Here is a 22,486-nt window from a genome sequence, read left to right as displayed (position 1 = left end):
TTGGACATTTAGAGTATTTCCATTGTTTCACTATTATGAACTTTGTTACAATCAATGGTCTTGTAACTGAATGTTTATATATGTACTTATAATTATATTCCTCAGATACATTTCCAGAAGTTCAAGTCAAATCAGGACTTGACCCTTCAATGTTTTATCCAAATCTTGCTTTCCATACTCTCTGGTGCTGTCCTAGGTCAGTGTGTATGTCGGAGTAAAACTGCTAACTAATTTCTCCAGTATCTTTCCCATTGAGTACATTGTGTGTATTGGCAGATTACACAGTGCTTTCGTTATTTCCATCTACTGCTGAAAAACCTTTAAAGGCACTTTCTTAAGCACTAAATATCATGAATTGGTCTAACATTCAAAGCTTTTCTTAATTTGTCCTCATTTTATTTAACCAGTTACATCAACTTCTAAAATGTAATAGTAACCCTCTTTCCATAAGATTTGCTTTGTTTACTTGCTGAACTACGTATACCCATCCAAATCATTGGCTCATTTTGTTTCCCTAATGTAAAATGTCCTTTCGCTCCTTTTCTTAATCCTAGATTAGCTTTCAAAGTCTACTCAGGTCATATCTAACTTCCCACCTTCAAACCCTTCTGTTTTCACACAATTTAAAATATAATTATTAAAATTCCTCAGGACTAAAGTGTACTTTATTAATATTTAAATTATTCTAGATTCAGAATTAAACTTTCTTAAACAGTTAAGGCTATTCAAAAGCTACTATTAAATAAATCAATGGTATATCTCACAAATGGGCTATCTTTGAATCAAGGAATTACATCCTATTCTCTATTATTTTTATATGTTGACATTCCCTTTCCAAGAAAACCTGGTCTTTTATATTCACTCATTATGTTTATTCAGAACAGTGATTGCCTCATCTCAGTGATTAACTCTCATGTTTCCTGTTAAAATGCATGTTTCTGGGCTCCATCTCCAGGAATTCTGATTCAATAGAATTGGAGAACAGCCCAGGAATCTGCAGTTTCAACAAGCATCCTAAGCAACTCTGATGCAGGTAATTTACTGGCCACACATTGAGAAACACTCATCCAATACAATATCAGAAAATAACCACCTGCATTGTTGAGAATTAAAGTATAACTGTAATTGTTAATATGCACATAGAAAGAGTTATGACTCTTTGGCTTATACTTGCAATGATGAACCCCTATAACTATTTATTGAATATCTACAATGTGGTCCTTTGGAGCACAGAAGACAATATTGAGCATGGTCATACAGAAGAAGCCTAAGGTAGTAGAAAGTGTGATGAATGGAGACCTCATGACCTGGGCCCAGAACCTGGTCTTGTCATTGACTAATTTTATAAGCTTGGGAAGGTCAATTAATTTCTCTTAACTTCAGTTGTCATCTTTTGTAAAAGAAAAGAAAAAGAGGGTGGAGAAAAATATTGACATGAATTATTTATGTGTTTTTGTGAATAAAATGGGAACATATAGCAAAGCTCTTCAAATATATTATTATTATTACTGCCTTCAAATTAGTTTCAGTCTGGTTAGGAAGACAAGGCATAAGCAACTCCAAGTGAAATAGAAATATAACAGTTGAGGCACTGTATAAGTGCTACTATGAAGAGCTTCCCAGGATGAGAATCAATCAGCATAAAATGAATCAGATTAGCTATTTGTCAGAGTTCCCACTGAAAACAGTATTTTCCAGGTAAAAGAGAAGCATCGGCCTAGGAATTGAATCAAATGTCTGAATAAATATTTAAAAATTATGGCTTAATCACTTATATGATTTCTGAAGAAAGCAAATAACAGAAAGGGAGGTGGTGGTCTGCCTGGAGTCTAGAGAAGATTACAAAATAAAATGATTTGTCACAGTGTGTTTTTTTAAATTATATTTTATTGATTATGCTATTACAGTTCTGCTTTTTCCCCTTTGCCACACTCCACCCAGCACCCCCCACTCCCTCAGGCATTCCCACACCACTGTCCAGGGGTCATGCATTTAAGTTCTTTGGCTACTCCATCTCCTATACTATATTTTACATCCCCATGGCTGTTCTGTACCTGCTTATTTGTACTTCTTAATCCCCTCAACTCCTCACCTATTCCCCCAAACCCACCTCCCATTAGGTAACCATCAAAATGCTCTACATACCCATTCTGTCGTTTGTTCTTCTTGTTTGCTTTTTAGATTCAAGTGTTAATAGATATGTATTTATTGCCATTTTGTTGTTCATAATTTTGATCATCTTTTTATTAAATAAGTCCCTTTAACACTTCAAATAATAATGGTTTGGCGATGATGAACTCCTTTAGTGTTTTCATGTCAGGGAAGCTCCTTATCTGTCCTTTGATTCTAAATGATGGCTGTGCTGGGTAGAGCAATCTTGGCTCTAGGTTTCTGCTTTTCCGATTTTGAATATTTCTTGCCAATCTCTTCTAGCCTGAAAAGTTTCTTTTGAGAAACCAGCTGACAGTCTTATGGGAACTCTCCTGTATGTAATTATCTGCTTTTCTCTTGCTGCTTTTAATATTCTCTCTTTATCTTTAACCTTTGGCACTTTAATTCTGATGTGTCTTGGAGTGGGCCTCGTTGCATCCATCTTGTGTGGGGTTCTCCATGTTTCCTGGACTTGCATGTCTACTTCTGTCACCAAATTAGGGAAGTTTTCTTTCATTATTTTTTTCAAATATATTTCCAATTTCTTCTCTTTCTCTTCTCATTCTTGCACCCCCAAGATGCAAATGTTGGATCCCTTGAAGTTGTCCCAGAGGCTGCTTATACTATCCTCATTTTTTTGGATTCTTTCTTCTTCTTATTGTTTTGACGGATTGTTTTTTTATTCCTTATGTTCCAAATCATTGAATTGATTCTCAGCTTCATCCACTCTACTGTTGTGTTCCTGAAAATTGTTCTTTATTTCAATTAGTGTAACCTTCATTTCTGACTGGATATTTTTTATGCTGTTGAGGTCCTCACTAAGTTCCTTGAGCATCCTTATAACCAGTGTTTTGAAGTCTGCATCTGATAGATTGCTTATCTCCATTTTGTTTGGTTCTTTTTCTGTAGTTTTGATCTGTTCTTTCATTTGGGCCATGTTTCTTTGTCTCCTCATTTTGGCAGCCTTCACCTGTGTTTGTTTCTGTGTATTAAGTAGAGCTGCTTGGACTCTGTCTTGGTAGTGTGGCCTAATGTAGTAGGTATCCTGTAGGGTCCAGTGAGACAGCCTCCCCTCTGACCGCAGCTGGGTACTTGAGTTGTGCCCTCTGTGTGGGCTGAGTCCACTGTGTGGGCTGAGTACACCCTCCTCTTGTAGTTGATGCTTGGTTGCTGTTGGCAGATCAATGGGAGGGATTTACCCAGGCCAGTCAGCTGCAAGGATTGGCTGTCACCACTTACCAACAACCTCTGCTCTCTGGAGGATCAGTTGTGCAGGGGCAGTGAGGTGGTGATTCAATGTGATCTGTAGCTGTCCACTGGATGCACTGACCCTGGGGTTTCCCAAGTGGTGCAGGCCAAGGTCAGTGCCAACCGCCCTCCCCCCGCCCCATGTATTTTGCCCAGAGCCACCTTGCCTGAGCTATAAAGCAATCTGAGATGGCTGCTACCAGTGCTGGGCTTGGAGAATCCCAGGCGAGACCCAGCTGTGAATCTAGGTTGGCTGCTGTTAGTGCCAGGCCTGGGGTCCATTGAGGCCAGCAGTTGCTTGTTTGAGAGGATTTAGGAAGTTGTACAGCATTAGCCAGCCATGACCAACCATTCATATGGAAAAGCAGCTGGTTGGGCCCATAAATTTGGTGGGGAGGAGTCTCTGGGGACCTCCAAGGAGGGTCAAACAGTGTTAGCCAGGTTGATGGAGTCTCAGATATGGCACCAGGTCGATGGCTCCATGGCTCTGTGGGGTGAGGGTCCAGCAAAAAGATAATGGCCTCTGCTTGTCTTGATGCCAGACACCTCAGTTTCTCCCAGCACGACACTGGTGCCTTAGAAGCTGCCACCCAAGCACTGGAGCTTAGAGGGAGTGAGTCTGAATAGGTGAGTCCATATGTGGGTGCTTTAAGAGGAATTGCTTGGGGCTCCAGAAGTTTCTTCCACCACCTCAATCCCCACTGGTTTTTGCAGTCAGAAGTTATGAGGACTTATCTTCCTGGCACTGGGACCCTGGGCTGGGGGCCTGGTGTGGGGCTGCAACCTCTTACTCTGTAGATATCCCTCCCAAAGTTTATCCACTACATGTGGATGTGGGACCAGTCTGTTCTGCATCTGCGCCCCTTCTACCCAGTCTGGATGGATGTGGTTTTTTTAATTCTGTGGTTGTCAGACTTCCATTCAACTCACTTTCTGACGGCTCTGAGTGATGGTGGTTCTATTTTAGCTGTAACTTTGATGTGGTGTGCGAGGAGGTGAGTTATGTCTGTCTGCGCTGCCATCTTGTGTCACAGTGTGTTTAGATCACCATCTGGGGTGGAGGTTACCTGGAGAGATGAATGGTTTCGTATTAGTCTAGTTCCATGATAGATTCTGGGTACAGTGACATTGTCTTGATAGAATGGCATAGTAACTGGCATAGTAGATGAAGTATCCAATAAAATTTTCAATTAATTTTTCTGCACTGATATCTTGCTTACTATGCCACTTTCAATTATAATTTAGCTTTTCAAGTATTAAAGATAACAAAGAGAAGGCACTGACTTGCTAACATGAATATCTAACTTGTAAATTAATGAGGTGACATTTTGATCAGTTGAGAGTTTAGCTCCTATGAATTAGTCCTTTTTGGCTGATCAACTCAGGATGCAGAGAAAAATCAAGCTTCTGGAACTTCAAAGCTAAGAAGTAGATTCTGGACCATGCAATGGTAATAAAGATAGATACGCCCAGTAATTCAAAACACTACAATATTCAGAGTTAAACCAACTTGGGTTATAAACCTGGTCTGCCACCGTTTCCTCCTTTGTAAAATAGGTTATGTCTACTTCACGAGGCATTGTTGCGAAGAGTAAATGGGATCATGTGTGTAAAGTGCTATGGTGCCTGGTCAGAAATATTGTCCTAGCAGGCTGGAAATCTCTAAATCAGGAGTAGAACAAATATTCATTGTGTGAATGGCCAATAATTATTATTGTCACCCTGTAAGGTTTTTTGGGGGTGCCATCTGTTTGCTTCAAATCCTCTCTATCTTTGCCCTTTGCAATGTCAAGATAATAATACAAGAGTTTCTGCAAAGTAATACATCAACTGCAGATGAAGGACAAAAATAATAGGTATTTTGGACTAAACTGTGATTGAGATTAGTGGGGCCTATGGGTCTAGGAAACCACTTTAGGTCTGTTTGGAACTTGGTCTAGTTCTTAAAACAGAGGTCACAAGCTTGAATACTGGCAAGGATAATTCAGGCTGGCGTGACATTAGACCAGCCCCATCCGCATTCAAGAAGGGCAGCCCCTACTCAGTTTCAGCCAAGTGATGTTTTACAAGAACTTAAATCTGCTTCATCTTCCAGTTTTCACAAAATCTGGAATTTAGATTTTAACACAAAAGCTCCTAATTGTTAAAAAATTGACATAAATAAAAGGAAATTGATTACAAGTCAAACCAAACATGTCCGTGAGTATAATTTGGTTATGAGCTACCAGGCTGCGACCAGAGTTTTAAAGTCTAGGTAATATTTATTAAAAGATAACTGATGCATGTTAAACATTGTAGGAGTTTATTGGGTAAACACCAATTCAAATCAGGCAGCATCCAATCTAGCAGGTAGAAAGGAGCTCCAAGGAGCTGTACGAAATTAAAGATTTTTTTTATAAGCAGAAGGGAAAAGGAACAAGGAAGTTATACTGGGCAAAAAATTGGGTTGGTTGTTACCAAGTCACTTTCCTTTAGGGAACGTCAGGGGTCAATCAGGCAGAATCCTAGCAAGTGCTGATCAGGTGATTCCTGATGATTCCTGGTTTTAGATTTCGTTTCTGGGAGAGCTGAAACTCTAAGTTAAGTCTCAGTTTGTTGACATGGGCTTTAACATAAGCAACTGCATTTTGGGTCTGTTGTCTCTCTCTCTCTCTCTCTTTTTTTTTGTCATACTGTATAAGCAGAAAGGGAATGGGGGGGCAAAAGCATGGAAGGGTGACAGTTCAAGATGCCTTGGGGTTCCCAAGTTCGACTGGATGCAGTAGGAGTTGCATTTAAAGGAGAAAAGAGAAAAGGTCGGACAAATGAGTTCTTTTGTGGACTACTTCGAATATTAGAATATGAAATCGTGGTGTTAGGCAGTGAGGGCCCACTCCTAGTGTTTGAAAAAATTAGTGAAAATGATCTTATTTTAGCATTAAGAGTCAATAAACACTTGTGTGTATATTTTCTAAATCCCTGAGGCCCTACTTTTAAAACCCCTATAATGGGATGCATACCTATTCTTAATGATTAGGGAAGATGCTAAACAAATACAATACACTCTGATAAAGCTACATTAGAATTGTGTAAATGGTAGATATTTTGTGTGGTAATGAAGTTAGGAAAGATTTAACAGAGAAGAAGAAGACTGAACTATATATTTAACAATAGCTATTCCTTTACATTTGAGAGGAAATTGACATTTATTACATGCCTTCTAAATGCCTTAAGTTATAAATACCATTTTTCATTCTTCTCTTTTCCCTAAAAGTGGATTTTCTAAGTTCTTTTTTCTCTGATCCTTTTTGTACAGAGAAAGCAAAATCCTAACATAAAAGTGTCTCAAAATGAATTACTGAAGGAATTCTTTGAGCCTAGTTTTGTAGAATATATAGCCTAAATGAGAGAGGAGGTCCTCATGGGGGGAATAAAATGCGCAAATGTGTCAAAGGGAAGTGACATGTGTGTTTGGGAAGGCAACCACAATTGAACAGAAGTATAGTGTAGTGATTAAAGCACATGCTTTGGAGGCAGATTTAACTTTGGGTGTTGGCTCTGCCAAGCACCAGCTTTGTGACTTTGGGCAACTTATTTAAGTTCTTTAAACTGCCATTTCCTTACTAATTATCAGCTAGTACTGTTATTCTGATTTTTGTCCTTACGACTTTTATTTTTTAAAAGATTTTAGTATTTATTTTTAGAGCGAGGGGAAAGGAGAGAGAAAGAGAGGGAGAGAAACATCAATGTGTGGTTGCCTCTCACACGCCCCCAGGTGAGGACCTGGCCCATTGCCCCGGCATGTGCCCAGACTGGGAATCGAACTGGTGACCCCTTGATTTGCAGGCTGGCACTCAATCCAGTGAGCCACACCAGCCAGGGTATGTCCTTACTACTTGTAGAAGATGAAGTAAGAAACAGTGGTGAAAGATGAATCTGGCAGAGAAGACAACAACTAGATCATGAAAGTCTTATATTTTTATACTGGGGATAAAATGATATATATTTTTTAAGCATTACTCTGGCTGCAGTTGTGCAAAGTGTCAGGGAGTGGGCCCTGCAAGACAAGGAGACCAGAGGCTGGGCTGTGGTAGATGAGGTGAGTGGGGGAATTCCACACAATGGAGATGAAAGATGACTTGACCTACCGGGTTGGAACAGGACTTTAGAGAATTGCATGAATGGTGTTACCACTTACAAAAATAGGAAATTTAGGAAGAAGAAAATGGTTTGGGTAGGTTGATGTATGGGTTTTATTCAGTTTGGGGCATGTTGAAGTTGGTGTGGCTGTATAACTTTAAGGAAGAGTTAGCTAGTGAACATTGGATAAAGAAAACCTAACATTTATAATGTTTGTGATGTGCCATACAGTATTCTAAGTGCTTTACATCTATTAATTTATTTAACCTTCACAACAACCACCTAAGATAGGTATTATTATTTTCATTACCATAAATATTAGGAAACTGTGGCACAGGTGCTTTAATGTACTCACGATCACACAGCTAGTATAGGGTGCAGCTAGGGTACAGGTCTGGAGCTTGGGGCCCAGGTCCAGGAAAAGGGCTAACTGCTGGCAATAGCAGTCAGAATGAGGCAGACCCAGGTTTTGTTTTCATAGAGTTTACAGCTTGGTGAGTGATAGACTTTTGGGGGTAGCACAAAAATAATCATGCAAGTGAAGAATGAGAAGGTAAGAAAGCCAAGGTTCAAATCCCAAGGAACAGCAATATTTAAAGAATAAAGGGAAGAAAAAGCCCCAGGGAATATACACAGTTAAAAGTAAGGAGGAGACCTGGCCTGCTGGTACTCCTCCAGTGGGTTGGAGCATCATCCTGTAAGCTGAAAGGTTGCAGGTTCCATTCCTCGTCAGGGCACACGCCTAGGTTGCCGGTTCTGTCCCCAGTCAGAGTTTGTGTGGGAGGCAGCAGATCCATGTTTTGCTCTCCCATTGATGTTTTTCTCCCTTCACCCCTCCCTTGCCCTCTCTCTCTTAAAAAAAAAAAAATCAGTGAGCATGTCTTTGAGTGAGGATAAAAATAAATTTAAAAAAAATAAGGAGGAAAATCAGGAGAGAGCAAGGTCTTGGGTAACATGGAGATGGGAATTTTGAGGAAAGAGTGTTAATTGACCAAGAAGTCTAGTTAGATAAGGAGTGAAGGTGTACAGTAATATTCATGGCTAACAGGTCTTTGATGGCCCCAGGAAGAGTAACTTCTTGGGAATGATGGGAACAGAAGCAAATTGCAATGGATTGAGGTGAGGTTTGAAAGCAGGACCAGAGAGACCAGAGTGAGAGAGACTGTAGCCATCTAAATAAGAGAAAATAATTATGTAAATTGAAGTGACAGTAGTAGGAAGGGAAGGTTTACAGGTGCAAAGAAGATAATGTTAAGGAAGAATCAATACTTGATGGCTGGCTATGAGTAGACAAGGAGAGCCTAAGAGACTAAGATGATTCTATTCTCCATTCCTGGTTACTGGGAGAGAAGCGGTGCCATTATTAGAGATAAGAAGTTAAACATGTGGAGTTTAGCACGACAGTGAGACATGCAGCAAGCAGTTAGATTATTAGGAGTTGTAAATTTAAAATGTGATTATTGAAACATTTACCACATCGGCTTCAAGTTGTGCAACAAGCATTTCTCTGTAGTATTACTTGTATATTAAACTGCACATGGCCATGTGCTTACCACCTGAATTTCTCATTGTTAAAACTTCAGGATAGCCTTGGCTGGTGTGGCTTCATCCACTCTACTGTTGTGTTCCTGAAAATTGTTATTTCAATTAGTGTAACCTTCATTTCTGACTGGATATTTTTTTATGCTGTTGAGGTCCTCACTAAGTTCCTTGAGCATCCTTATAACCAGTGTTTTGAAGTCTGCATCTGATAGATTGCTTATCTCCATTTTGTTTGGTTCTTTTTCTGTAGTTTTGATCTGTTCTTTCATTTGGGCCATGTTTCCTTGTCTCCTCATTTTGGCAGCCTTCACCTGTGTTTGTTTCTGTGTATTAAGTAGAGCTGCTTGGACTCTGTCTTGGTAGTGTGTCCTAATGTAGTAGGTGTCCTGTAGGGTCCCATGGCACAGCCTCCCCTCTGACCCCAGCTGGGTACTTGAGTTGTGCCCTCTGTGTGGGCTGAGTACACTCTCCTCTTGTAGTTGATGCTTGGTTGCTGTTGGCAGATCAATGGGAGGGAGGTACCCAGGCCAGTCAGCTGCAAGGATTGGCTGTCACCATTTACCACCAACCTCTGCTCTCTGTGGAGGATCAGTTGTGTAGGGGCAGTGTGGTCCAATGGGTGCACTGGCCCTGGGTTTTCCCAGGTGCTGCAGGCCAAGGTCAGTCCCCACGTGTGTTTTTCCCAGAGCCACCTTGCCTGAGCTATAAAGCAATCTGAGATGGCTGCTACTAGTGCTGGGCGTGCAGATTCCCAGGCGAAGCCAAGCTGTGAATCTAGGCTGGCTGCTACCAGGCCTGGGGTTCACTGAGGCCAGCAGTTGCTTGTTTGAGAGGATTTAGGAAGTTGTGCAGCATGAGCCAGCCAAGACCAACCATTCATATGGAAAAGCAGCTTGTTGGGCCCATAAGTTGGGTGTGGCAGAGTCTCTGGGTATCTCCAAGGCTTGTCAAACAGTGTTAGCCAGGTTGATGGAGTCTCAGATATGGCACCGGCTTACCTGCTCTGTGGGGGAGGGTTTAGGAAAGGGACAATGGCCTCTGCTTGCCTTGAGGCCAGACACTTCAGTTTCTCCTTAGATGCCACTGGTTCCTTTCAAGCTGCTATCTCAGTCCTGGAGCTCAGAGGGAGTGAATCTGAATAGGTGAGTCCATGTGTGGGTTCTTTAAGAGGAACTGCTTGGGGTTCCAGAAGTTTCTTCCATAGACTCAGTCCCCACTGGTTTTTGCAGTCAGAAGTTGTGGAGACTTATCTTCCTGACACTGGAACCGTGGGGCTGTGGGGTTTGGTGTGGGACTGGGACTCCTGGCTCCTAAATATCCCTCCTGAATTTTTATCCACCACACGTGGGTGAGGGACCAGAGGGTCCCAAGACTGTATCCCTCCTATCGGTATGGATGGATGTGGTTTCTTTAATTCCATAGTAGTTAGACTTCCATTCAACTCACTTTCTGACAGCTCTGAGTGATGGTTGTTCTATGTTTTAGGTGTAATTTTGATGTGGTTGTGGGAAGAGGTGAGCTATGTCTCCCTACACCGCCATCTTGACCAGAAGATTGGATCTTTTAAGAAAGGAAAAAATCTATTAATGAGATTCTTCCATTCTTTAATAATTAAATACATTTCATTATAAGTGGATGCTATTAATGACCATTTAAAACTGACTATATTTTTGTGCTTACTCTTGTTGGAGCAAAACTATTACAGTTCATTTCTCAAACTAAAAATTAAAGAAACATACTCTTAACTTAATGGTAATACATTGAAAAAATATTCAGAGCAAAAGTATGCAATTTCTAATATATTATTTGTATCCATACTATTAATATTTATATTTCCTAATTCAACTTATTCAAGCAAAATGCCAAATAGATAAAGAATATCTAATTAAAAGCCATCAAATTTATAGTTCATGAAATACAAGGTATTTTTTTCTTATTCACCTTATGAATGTGTTTTGGAACTAGATAGTGGTGATGGTTGCACAGCATTGGGAATTTACTACATACCACTGGATTGCTTACTTTTATTCATTTGATTTTAATTTTTTTCAGATTTATTGAGATATAATTAACATACAACAGTGTGTATGGTTAAGGTATACATTGTGCTGATTTGATATGCTTATTATAATGTAAAAGCATTACAACAATAGGGTTAGTTAACACCTACATCATCTCACGTGAATACCATTTATTTTTTATGGTGAGAACACTTAAGATCTACTCTCTTAGTAACTTTAAAGTATATAATACAGTAGTATTAACTATAGTCTCCATGCTGTACATTAGGTCCCCAGAACTTACTCATTTTACAGCTAGACATTTATACCCTTTGACCAACATCTCTCTATTTCCCCACTCCTTAGCCCCTGCTTACCAACCTTCTACTCTCTGTTTTTGAGTTTGGCTCTTTTAGAGTCCACACGTAAGTGAGAGAGATCACATGGTACTTGTCTTTTTCTGCCTGACTTCTCTCTCTTAGAATATTGCACTGAGGGTTCATCCATGGTGTTGCAAATGGTAGGATTTCCTTTCTCATAGCTGAATCGATTCCATTGTGTGTGTGTGTGGATGTGTACATCACATTGTCTTCATCCATTCATTCCTAGAGAAATACTTACGTTGTTTCAATACCATGGGAATTGTGAATAATATTGCAATGAACAAGGGAGTGCGGACATCTTTTTGAGATCCTGATTTCATTTCCTTTCGATATACTGTATACCCCAAAGTGGGAATGCTGAATCACGATAGTTCTATTTTTAATTTTTTGAGGGACCTCTGTATTGTTTTCTGTCGTGGCTGTACCAGTTTACATTCCCACCACCTTTTCTCCACATCCTTGCCTATACTTGTCTTTTTGGTCATAGCCCTTCCAATAATGAGGTGCCTCATTGTGTTTCCCTGATGATCAGTGGTATTGAGCATCTTTTCATGTACTTGCTGGTCATTTGGATATCTTTGGGAAGATGTCTATTCAGTTCCTCTGCAGATTTTAAATTGGGTTGTTTACTTTTTTTGCTATTGAATTGTAAGAATTCCTCATATGTATTTTGGATATTAACACTTTATCAGATATCTGATTTGGAAATATTTTTCCTCATCACAAAGGTTGCCTTTTTATTTTCTTAACTGTTTCTTTTGATGTGCAGAAGCTTTTTGGTTTGATGTAGTCCCACTTATTTATTTTTGCTTTAATTGTTTGTGCTTCTGGTGTCATATCCAAAAAATCATTGCCAGGACAGCCCTGACCAGTGTGACTGTTGGGTGTGGTTCTACAAAGCAAAGTGTCACGGTTTGATTCTGGGCAAGGGGCCAGGTCCCTGGTTTGGGGACTGGGGGTCATGCAACTGATGTTTCTCTCCCTTTCTTTCTCCCTCCCTCTCCTCTCACTAAAAATAAATAAATAAATTATTGCCAGGACCAACGTCAAGGAGCTTTACCAGTTTTTTTTTTTAAGCTTTATGTTTTCAGGTCTTTTCTCTAAATCTGTAGTCCATGACATACAAATTTAAATAACGAAAGCGAGTTACTAAAAAACCAAATATAAACTTTAAAGAAGCTAGGAAGTTGAAGTGAAGGAGATTTGAGCGTTCTCTTCAGAGGTGGGACAAAATGGTAAAGCGGACATTTTTGGGGGCTGGAGATTTAGGACCTTTGTGGTTTAGGCTGCAGACTTTTTTAGAACGGCTAAGAACAGGTCTGTGACCCAAATTTGTAACCAGCTCCCAGAAATATGCCTTAGGCTGTATTTTTCCTTTCAGATGCTTTCGGACCTGAACGTTTGTGTTCAGATCACAGGTGGCTGTCGCCAGTGTATCTACTGCTTGTTGGTACTTTGCTTTTGTTTACTTATTAGCTGTCCTGCGCCACTACAGGCCAAAAAAGAAACAAAAAATCTCCGTTTCTTGTGAAGTTAAGAAGTGGGAACCGGACCCTTGGCATTCTTCACTCTCTCATTTTTTTCCCCAACACAGTTCTCAGCAGCTTTAAGGAGTAGCGTAGCGCGGTCCGCAAAGACACGCTCCCGCCAGAGTGGGGGCGGAACCAGAGAAAACCCCGCCCCCCAAACCCAATCCCAGCTCCCTGCTGGCGGACAGGAAGCGGCGGCGGGCCTCGCAGCCCGGGAACTGGCCTCCACGCGCATGCGCGCGCCCCTGGGACGCCTGGGGGAGGGGGAGGAGCGGGAGGAAGGGGTGCGGCTCCGCGTGCCCGTTGGGCGCCCAAGCGTCACGTGGCGAGGAAGGAGGCGGAGGTCCTGGTTTTGGGGAGGGCGATTGAGAAGAGGGAAGGAGCGAGGGAAGGAAAGCGGGGAAGGGAGGAAGGAAACGAGCTAGGGGGAGGGAGATCCCTGTTTTGGAGGAGCTGAGAGCGTTGCCGACCCCTGAAGTGGAGCGTGAGGACGGTGCTCCGTCGTTTCTCCTGCTGGGGGAGGTCCCGGCTTCCCGTGGAGGCTCCGGACCAAGCCCCTTCAGCTTCCCCCTCCGGATCGATGTGCTGCTGTTAACCCGTGAGGAGGCGGTGGCAGCGGAAGATGGTGTTGCTGAGAGTGTTAATTCTGCTCTTCTCTTGGGCGGCGGGGCTGGGAGGTGAGGCACGACCCGGAGCGCCGGGGGCGCCGTGACCCCCGCGGATTGCGCGGCGGCAGCGGCGGCCCTGCCCAGCACACCGAAGTCGTGCGGTGCGGCGGGCGCGTCAGTCAGCCCTGCCGGCCGGCGGCGCCACTCAGGCGCGCTGCGCTCTCGGCTCCCTATTGTCCCTCGTACCCCGGCCGCGTTCCCTTCCGCGTCGGGCCGTGGAGGCTCGGAGCCTCCGGCGAGGCCTTCCCTGCCCCCTACCGCCCTGGCGGCACGGAATGTGGGGGTCGCTTCCCAAAGAAGCAAAGTCGGGAGATCCGGGTCGCCAGGCGAGAGCCGGGGAGCCCAGGCCGGTGGCTCCATCCCTCCAGCCTGTTCGCTGGGCTCCGGGGCGGACTGCCACCGCGGGGCCAGCAGTCTTGGCCGTCCTGATTCCGCGCTCATTCTCCTTATCCTCCAGCCCTCATCCCTTCCCCGGTGCCGGATTCCGGATTTTGCTCCTCGAAAAAGAACCGCTTTGCAGGCTCTTGGGAAGTTGCGCGATTTGTGCGTCTGGGTCGGTGAATTGTTCTTTACCAGGGGTGACGACCCGGACCGACCCGGTTCCGCACAGGGTCCGCCGGTGGAGGGGTAACGGTGGTCTGCTGCTTGTCTGAGCTGAAAGGTTTCCGCTCTGCCCGGTCTTAGCCCGAGTGGAGAGATCGCTGGAGGGTGTGTTTATGTTCAGTGAAAACATTCTGTTGCCCAGGGGAAAGGGTTTGGTGGGGAGGAGGTAAACTTTCTGGATATTCTCTGATCTTTAGGCTGGATTGGGTTTTTCTTTTGTCACTTAGAGCGACGGTCCCAGGGTGACCCAGCTTGAAGAGTTTTCTTAAACTGTGAGGGGGAGCTGTCATTCGGGGTCGTCGTTAAAACAGAAACAATTCCCGACCCCCCAAGTGGAGTTAAATTGATTAAAAAGATACAATTTCTTGATTCTTGGGTTTTGAACACCATTTTTGTTTCTATTGTATCCTAGGACCAGCTGCATCATCTTGTTGTGTAAAGTGCTTTATTTTAGGTAAACTTTTTGACTTGCCGAAAGTATACTTAAATACCATGATGTGTTTTTAGAAGTATTGGATTGAAAAAATTTCCGGAATCTTTTAGATGGGTGTACCCTAATTTGATAATTTAGAAAATATCTGAATATTTCGTGTAGTATATTGCTTTTCTTTTGTCACTTTGACTTACGATGGCAGAGCTCAGCATATTTTTGTCCTGTATTTTGCTTAGTCTGAGGTTGATAACTTTGTAGATAACTTCTCTCTGTCTTTTAACTTTTGCGATTATAGTAAGGAGTTAGAAACTGATTTCTATGAGGTAGTAAAAGGTAAGATAAGTACTCTAGGTACTTTGACTGATTTAGTATCTAAACTGTCCTTTATACATAAAGAATGAAACAGTAAGAAAAGAAACTAGTGCAGTCTGATGGTCGAAGAAAATAAAGTAACAGCGTAATTTTTGTGGGTAAGCACCTTATTACACAAACATTTTCTAAGTTCAGAACTCTGGAGTCATTTATAAAATATTTTGCATTAAACAGCGGTTAAAAGGCTTGTTACATACTGAAGGCATTTGTTTTAAGCAGAACTTTAAAAAATATTTGATTTTAAAATTAGCATTAAGATTGTAGCTTTTGGGTACATGGAGCTATTTATAATCTTATGGCAATATAGTATATTTTTCTATTAATCTGAAATATTTATGATCAAGTTTGTAAGAAGTTTAAATGATGAGTTATGTAGAATAGAATGTATTCAAATGGAATTCTGTATTTTAACTGATGAGAGAATGAATATGTTTGTAGATTAGGAGAATTAGTAGTGGAAATATGGATTTAACTTCAAAATGTAAATCATTTTTAGGTACTTAATAAACCCTTTTAGTTGCTTCCCCTTTCTGATTTATCAGTCACTGTTTTGTATTATTTTTTTTTTCTCATAATATGATGGATGGGTAGCTGGAAGAGATAAAGTGTTTAGAATTATAAAATTTAAACTTTCCTAACGCTGTCCATTTCTAGCACGTGTCCCAGCTTATGCTGTATTAGGAAGATAGCGTAAAGTTTCTAGAGTTCAGTAAGTGTAGAAACATACTCAAATATATATTATATAAAGTGTTTCTTTATTCTTTGTAACCACATTAGAAATTTATTCGACCTATTTTTATTAAATATAGCCCACAGAATTTTTATGTATGTGTGATTATTACTTTGTAACACAAATATGCTGGATAGTTGATGTCTTTTTAAAAAAATTAGTGTGTTGATGTCAAAACATATTTTTAGCAGTAGCTTCAATCCCATAATGTTTTGGTTTGATGAGATCATACATAAAATGAACTTTATGATTTTTAAAAAAATATTTAGAAATGTGGTGTAAATGCTTTATACCATGCATTCTATAGAAAAGATTCTGAAAGTTTGGCCCAAAGTGTTAAAAGTATTTCTTTCACTTCTACCAGCAAGTAAGAATATATGAAACTAATAAAAGAGACAGACATTGTGTCTTTATGTTCGAAGAGCTCTGAGTCTTTATCTTTTTAACTGAAGATTGTTAATCCAGTTAGCTGTATCACTTTAAGTGGGCCAGTTTCTTGCCTTGTGCTGCAAGAATTTTAAAAACATGCAATACCTGACTATTTACTCACATGCCCGCAGATGACAAGTTGAAAATCCTACCCTAAATTAATGGTATCTTCTCTGTGTATGTAAGGGCTTCTCTGTGTAGCAGGGGTTGAAGGCAATGGACATGGCAGGCAACTTGTTTTTTGATGTCCTTTTTTTAACTTCCTAAGATCTTCAAGTGTGTTTATTATCTGGTATCTTAAATTTTCCTAAAGACTTGCATGGTTGAATAGGGAGAGTAAGAGCCATTTCTGTAATGTCTGTTGTGCATCAGGTATTGTGTTAGGAGTTTTGCTTTTCAGTGTTTATGAGAGGTGATATTTTACAGTTGAAGAAACAGGCTTGAAGAGTTTTTCTAGCATCATCCATTCAGACCCAAGTCAGTTTGACCTCAAAGCCTGAGCTTTTTACCATTACCCCCTCATACCTGTTGAAAGCAATTTTCATGCGTTAGCTCGGAAGTGCCCTCTGGACTGAACCACCTCAGAGATGTATTTTGTTTGATTTCTGGTGTCTGTAAGTTTCAACTAGTGATCAACATTGAAAAATTGGGACATTTCTCAATGAAGTCCCTGGATTTCTGGAATTTTGGGGGAAGACCTGAAAATTCAGGCACTACTAGGCTGTATTTCTGTTTGGAGTTGAGTGGTGGAGCTGTCCTGGCTGCCCTCTTTAGACTTGGCATGTGCTTACCAGTCAGTGCAGTTCCTTCTCATCATTTTTGCTGGTAATACACTTGGCCTACTTCACTCATTTTTGTTACCTGCCTGGGTCCTGTAAGAATGCTATTCGCATCTCTACCTTGACTTCATCTTTCATGGATGACTCCAAACTTTCAAATATAAATATTTTTTTACTGTGACCTCTTATCTAATGTGTGTGTGTATAGTAATTATTTTTCATAGTCTTAAAAATTTGTTAATAAAAACTGACATAATTTTATCTAGCTTTAGGTTATTAAATATTATTTAAAATACCTGTTTTCATAATGCCAGCAATTTGAAGGTCTTAAAGAATGATGGTTATAGTGTTTCCAAATAGCTTTATCTCAGTGAGCAAATAAATAAGAAATCATTTCTTCTTCTTCTGGGATGAAACTCTCAGAAAATTGATTGAGGGTCATATCAATAAAAACTTAGACTTTTTTCTTTTGAAGAATGGGTTATAAATACAAACTCTGCTTTTGAAATTAAGAACATTGAAATGAAACAATAAATTCAACAATAAGTTACATTTTTCTTACCTTGTTGGGAGTTGACAGGTTCAGATATGAGAAGATTCCCATATAATAAATGTTGGACCAGACTTAAAATGGTGGCCTTTGTTTAAAAAAATATATATCTATATAATTATTATTTTTTAAAGATTTTATTTATTTTAGAAAGAGACGAAGAGAGGGAGAAAGAGAGAAAGAGAAACCTCAGTGTGTGGTTGCCTTTCATGTGGTCCCCACTGGGGAGCTGGCCTGCAACCCAAGCATGTGCCCTGACTAGGAATCAAACCTGTGACCCTTTGGTTCGCAGCCCACGCTCAATCCACTGAACTACACCAGCCAGGTCTTAAAAAAAATTATTGCCTGATTGATTTGAGAGGGAGGGAAGAGGAGAGAGACAGACAGATAGTAACTTATGTATTTATTTCTTGCTTCTTGTATGTGCCCTGACCTGAGATTGAACCTGAAACCTTGGTGTGTCCAGTCCATACTCTAACCAGCTGAGTACCAACTGAGCTACCTGGCCAGGGTGTGACTTCTTTTTGATGGAAGTTTTTCTAACAAGCACACATTTACTGTGTCCTTAAAATGGACTGAATTTAATCTTAAATGATTGAAGTTTAGTATAAGAACATCTTTATTGTTCTGCGTTCTATTGTAGTCTCTATTTTTTAATTTTTCAGAAACAATTGAGATGGGCATTCTAAATTTATTCTGGGTGATTGTGTTTTTCATTGCTGTAGCTGGTTTTAATAGTATTTTCAACTTTTGAGTTACATGTCCTGGCTTTCTTGCAAACCTTGAGGATATCACTTTTTATTCATTGTTTCTAACATTTTTCTATGGGAAAACTAATCATACTTGGCACACTTATATGTAAAGTGGAATACATGAGCTTTAGATAAGTTTTTAAAAAATGTATATCTTTTGGCTTTATAGGGTTTAGTGTTGAGGTTGCCCTGTTCTTTACATTCTGAACAACTGGGATGATGATGTACTGTTTTGCTAGTTAAAAGTGAGGTGAAGTAGAATGGAGAGAAGAAACTGATGAATAACCATCAAGACACAGCAAATAAAATACACAATCTTTTGGTTGCCTGTAGATCATTTCCTAGATTGGAATCTTTAAGTACTCTGATTTGAATCTAATATATTAATTACTGATATTAAACATACCCTAAAATATACAGTTATAATACTGTATTCTCTACAGGAATGTAAGTTGTAAGTTAAAAAAAGTATTTTCTGTATTTAAAGGAAAGTATTAGGTAAAAAAGTATTTAAAGGAAATATTAGATAAAAGGAAGATGACAGAGACTCTGGATACTGTGTTTTATTGTTTGCTGTAAGTAGCTGTTGTGTGTTACATTTTTGGTGACTTTGTGATTTGTATAAAGTTAAATTGCTAGTCTTTGAATTGTATCACATTCTAATGGTTAGGAAAATTTTGCCATTTTTGGTATGGCTTAGCTTAAAACATAGTTCGTGGGGAGCACCAGAAATGGAGTTTATGTGTGTGTGGAAAGGTGTGGGTGCAGGGAAAGGGGAGTCATTGCAAGTAACTGCTGATGTGAAGTTTCAGTGAGAGGCCGATGGGGCCACTAATTGGGGAGACAAATTGGAGATGCAAAAGGCTGTGGACAGAGTATACACAAAGTAATTTCTGGTCAGAGCCCTAAGTCACAGGGCAGACACTAAAATTGTAGGAATTTACTTGCATTTGATCTGTTTTCCCATGGGCAACTGAATGTGACATGCTAGGGTAAAGAGCCCCAGGTTTTTTTTTTTCTTCTTTTTCTTTTTCTTTTAGAGGAGATACTGATTTATGATTGTTAGTGATTCTTCCAAGCAACTCTTCAAAAAAGTGTGCATGTTCTGAATAAAAATCCAATAGTGGTAATTCTGCCTAGTTTAGCTGTCAATGTTTATGCTAGGAAAAGGAAGCAATGTTAAAGATAAGTGGAAGACCTAATAGTCCTACCAGTTAGATTCCATTGAGGGTAGTAACATTGCTATCCAGCAGAGTGAAGGCTTTGCCTTAGTACTAGTGGGGACAGTTCTGTCCTTGCTAGGTTGCAGGAAACAGCAGTACAATACTGAGAACAATCTTCAAGAATGGACACTCTCTTTGATAATGTGTGAATTTATTCTGAGTTCATTCTGAACTACAATTCCAGCTGAACAATGTGAGAATGTGTACAGCGAGAACATGCTGTTTAGTCATCAGAATTTATTGTATGTCTGCAGCTAGTAGGAGTCATGAAGGCACAGTCATGAGTGAGAAGGAAAGTAAAAATCACTTAGTGTAGACAGAAATGCCAAGATAGAAAAATATAGTTCTATTCACGTATTGTAATTGCAGTTGAAATGAGGGTTTATTAAGCTGGAGAGACACCAGCCAATTGGGAAAAGCTTTTTGAGACAGAAGGGAAAGGCTTATGGTCTAGTAAGATGCTTGTAGGTTTACCTGCCTGGAATGGAGATTCCATGGCAGGAAATAAGGGGAAATGTTAACCTGGGCTAGGATAACCGGACTCCCTAATTATTCACATTCCAGGTCATAGTAACTGAGTTAGAGTATGATACAGTAAGGAATAAATTAGATGCTGGATGAACTGGGTGATTGAGTCCTGGACTAGGTAGTGATAATAGAAATAAAAAGGATAGAACAGATGACGTGGAAGAAGAATTGGTAAAACTTGGCAAATGTTTAATGTGAAGATAAAATTTATTGAGTGCTCCTTCTGTTGTTGAATTTAGATCTTAAACACTGTTACATTTGAGAATGTGGTTTTATAGAACTTTGTGGACCTCAGTCTTTGAAGTTGAAAATATCTAAGATTTTGAGTCTTGATAGAAGGTTATAGGTTGGGATATGTGTCAGAGTCTGGGATTTTATCCTGCGTGCAAGCTAATACTTTTGTTGGGGATTGGTTAAAATTTTTGCACAGCCCTTCAGTAACACGTGGCTAGTCCTTTGTGAAGCAGTGCTCCTGAGAGTTGGGAGCAGTTACCTTTAATGGTGTATTAGCAAGTACATATGTTTTTGCTTTAAAAGTGTATCTTTAGTTTCCTTAAGTTGGAATTATGCTTTTTAGTTCAAGAATATGCTTGATACTCTTGATTATATGTGACTTGTGAACGTCCTATTTCAGAGACAAATTGAGGAAAAGGATGTGATCTTGAGGCAAATGTACGTACATGATTTGTGGAGCAGAATTTCTTTCCCTTGGTCTTTGCTTGCGTTGATGATTGGAAGGGATATATGCATACACATTTTGAGCTCTGAACTTTGGATTTTGTCTTCAAAAGAATGCAGATAGAATTCTACACTTACGTGTTGAGTTAGATATTATAGGGTGGGCCAAAAAGTCCGTATGTTTTTTTTTTCCATAAAAATAAAAGATACATTTTTCATTTTCACCAGTAACTTTATTGATCTGGATATTTTGAGTATGTTGGCTGTCTCCTGCGTGGTATAATGTTGGTGGTTCTTAAATAATGTCTTGATTTGATTGCTGTCAACTTCAGCTGGTCTACCTGACTGTGGAGCATCATAAACTTTACACACCACTTTCAATGTGTTTGATCAGTCACAGTACCTTCTCCATACACTGCACAAACCTTTTTTTTTTTTTTTTTGTACTCCGCTTGTGTTTTTTACCTTTCTTCAAATAATAAAACGTAGCATGCTGAAAATGGGTATTTTCTTCTATCTTCAGTATCAAAATAGCTACACAAAAATTCACCAATTTTGATAAGTTTTTTAAAATGCATGCTGTCACAATACAATGTAACAAAATTGTTTTGAATGAAGTTAAAGACAACTAAGCATTATTTAAGCTATCTTACAGAAAAAAAAAACCCCAACTTTTTGGCCAACCCAGTAATTTGCTACCCTTTAAAACTTTTAAAAAATTTATTGATTTTAGAGAGAGAGAGAAGAGGGAAGAAGGAGAAAAAGAGAGGGCTGGAGAGAAAGAAACATTGATTTGTTGTTCTACCCATTTATGCATTCTTTAGTTGCTTCTTGTATGTGCCCTGACTGGGGATCGAATCTGTAACCTTGGTGCATCGGGATGATGCTCCAACCAGCAGAGCCACCGGCTAGGACACTGTCTCTTTTCCTCAGAATTAAATGGGATAAGTTTGCAAAAATACTGAAGAGACTGTAAAGTGCTACACAAACATTATTAAAATAATGGTGTTTCCAGGGCTACTTTTGTTTGGAATCTGTTAGTTACAAAATAGAGATGGATAAAATATATTTTACAAAATTGAAATACTAGAATATCATTAGCAAACATTAGAAAATAGAATTTAAGAAAATTTATAATACTTTTTCCAACACAATTTTACCACTTTTTAATACTAATCTTTCAATCTTTTAAAATGCCTATTATTATGAATTTACATCATACAATTTATGCAGTTTTATGTTTTATAAAAAATTAACATGTAGCCCTGGCTGGTGAGGCTCAGTGGATTGAGTGCCCACCTGCAAACCAAAGAGTCGTTGGTTTGATTCCCAGTCAGGGCACATGCCTGGGTTGTGGGCCAGGTCCCGGGTAGGGGGTGTGCTAGAGGCAACCACACATTGATGTTTCTCTTTCTCCCTCCTTTACCCTGTCTCTAAAAATAAATAAATACAATCTTTAAAAATATTTTTTAAATTAGCATAGTTAAAAGATACGTGTAAAGCATATACTAAAATATTCATAAGTAGTCTAGAGACAGTTTTGGTTGTCACAACTGGAGGGGTGTTACTGGCATCTGGTGGGTAGAGGTCAGAGATGTAGCCAAACATCTTACAATGCACAGGACAGAGCCCCCACAATAAAGAATTATCTGGCCAAAATGTCAGTAGTGCTGAGCTTGAGAAACCCTGCTCTAGAGGAGATTTGAATCATTGTACTTTTTTGTTTTCTATTAATTCTGATAGCTTGCTGTCTTAATTGATTACTTAAA

At 39.8% G+C, this 22,486-nt stretch overlaps 1 protein-coding gene across 3 annotated transcripts in view; it reads left to right on the top strand.

Moving 5' to 3' along the window:
• Positions 1-13,163: 13,163 nt before the first annotated feature.
• The window catches only part of ADAM10 (ADAM metallopeptidase domain 10), a 120,205-nt gene continuing 110,882 nt past the window's right edge, over positions 13,164-22,486 (top strand). For 2 of the 3 annotated variants that reach the window (XM_053927527.2, XM_045201189.3), the window contains exon 1: positions 13,302-13,649. In XM_053927527.2, the coding sequence (XP_053783502.1) occupies positions 13,595-13,649 (55 nt within the window). In that variant the 5' untranslated portion in view covers positions 13,302-13,594. Of the gene's footprint in view, positions 13,650-22,486 lie in introns of all 3 variants that reach the window. The other variant, XM_024568482.2, reaches the window with a different exon arrangement.

This window comes from Desmodus rotundus, chromosome 7 (assembly GCF_022682495.2).
Source record: "Desmodus rotundus isolate HL8 chromosome 7, HLdesRot8A.1, whole genome shotgun sequence".
Lineage (NCBI taxonomy): Eukaryota > Metazoa > Chordata > Mammalia > Chiroptera > Phyllostomidae > Desmodus > Desmodus rotundus.
Note: the sequence above shows the minus strand (reverse complement) of the source record. Positions and strands in the feature narration are given on the sequence as shown.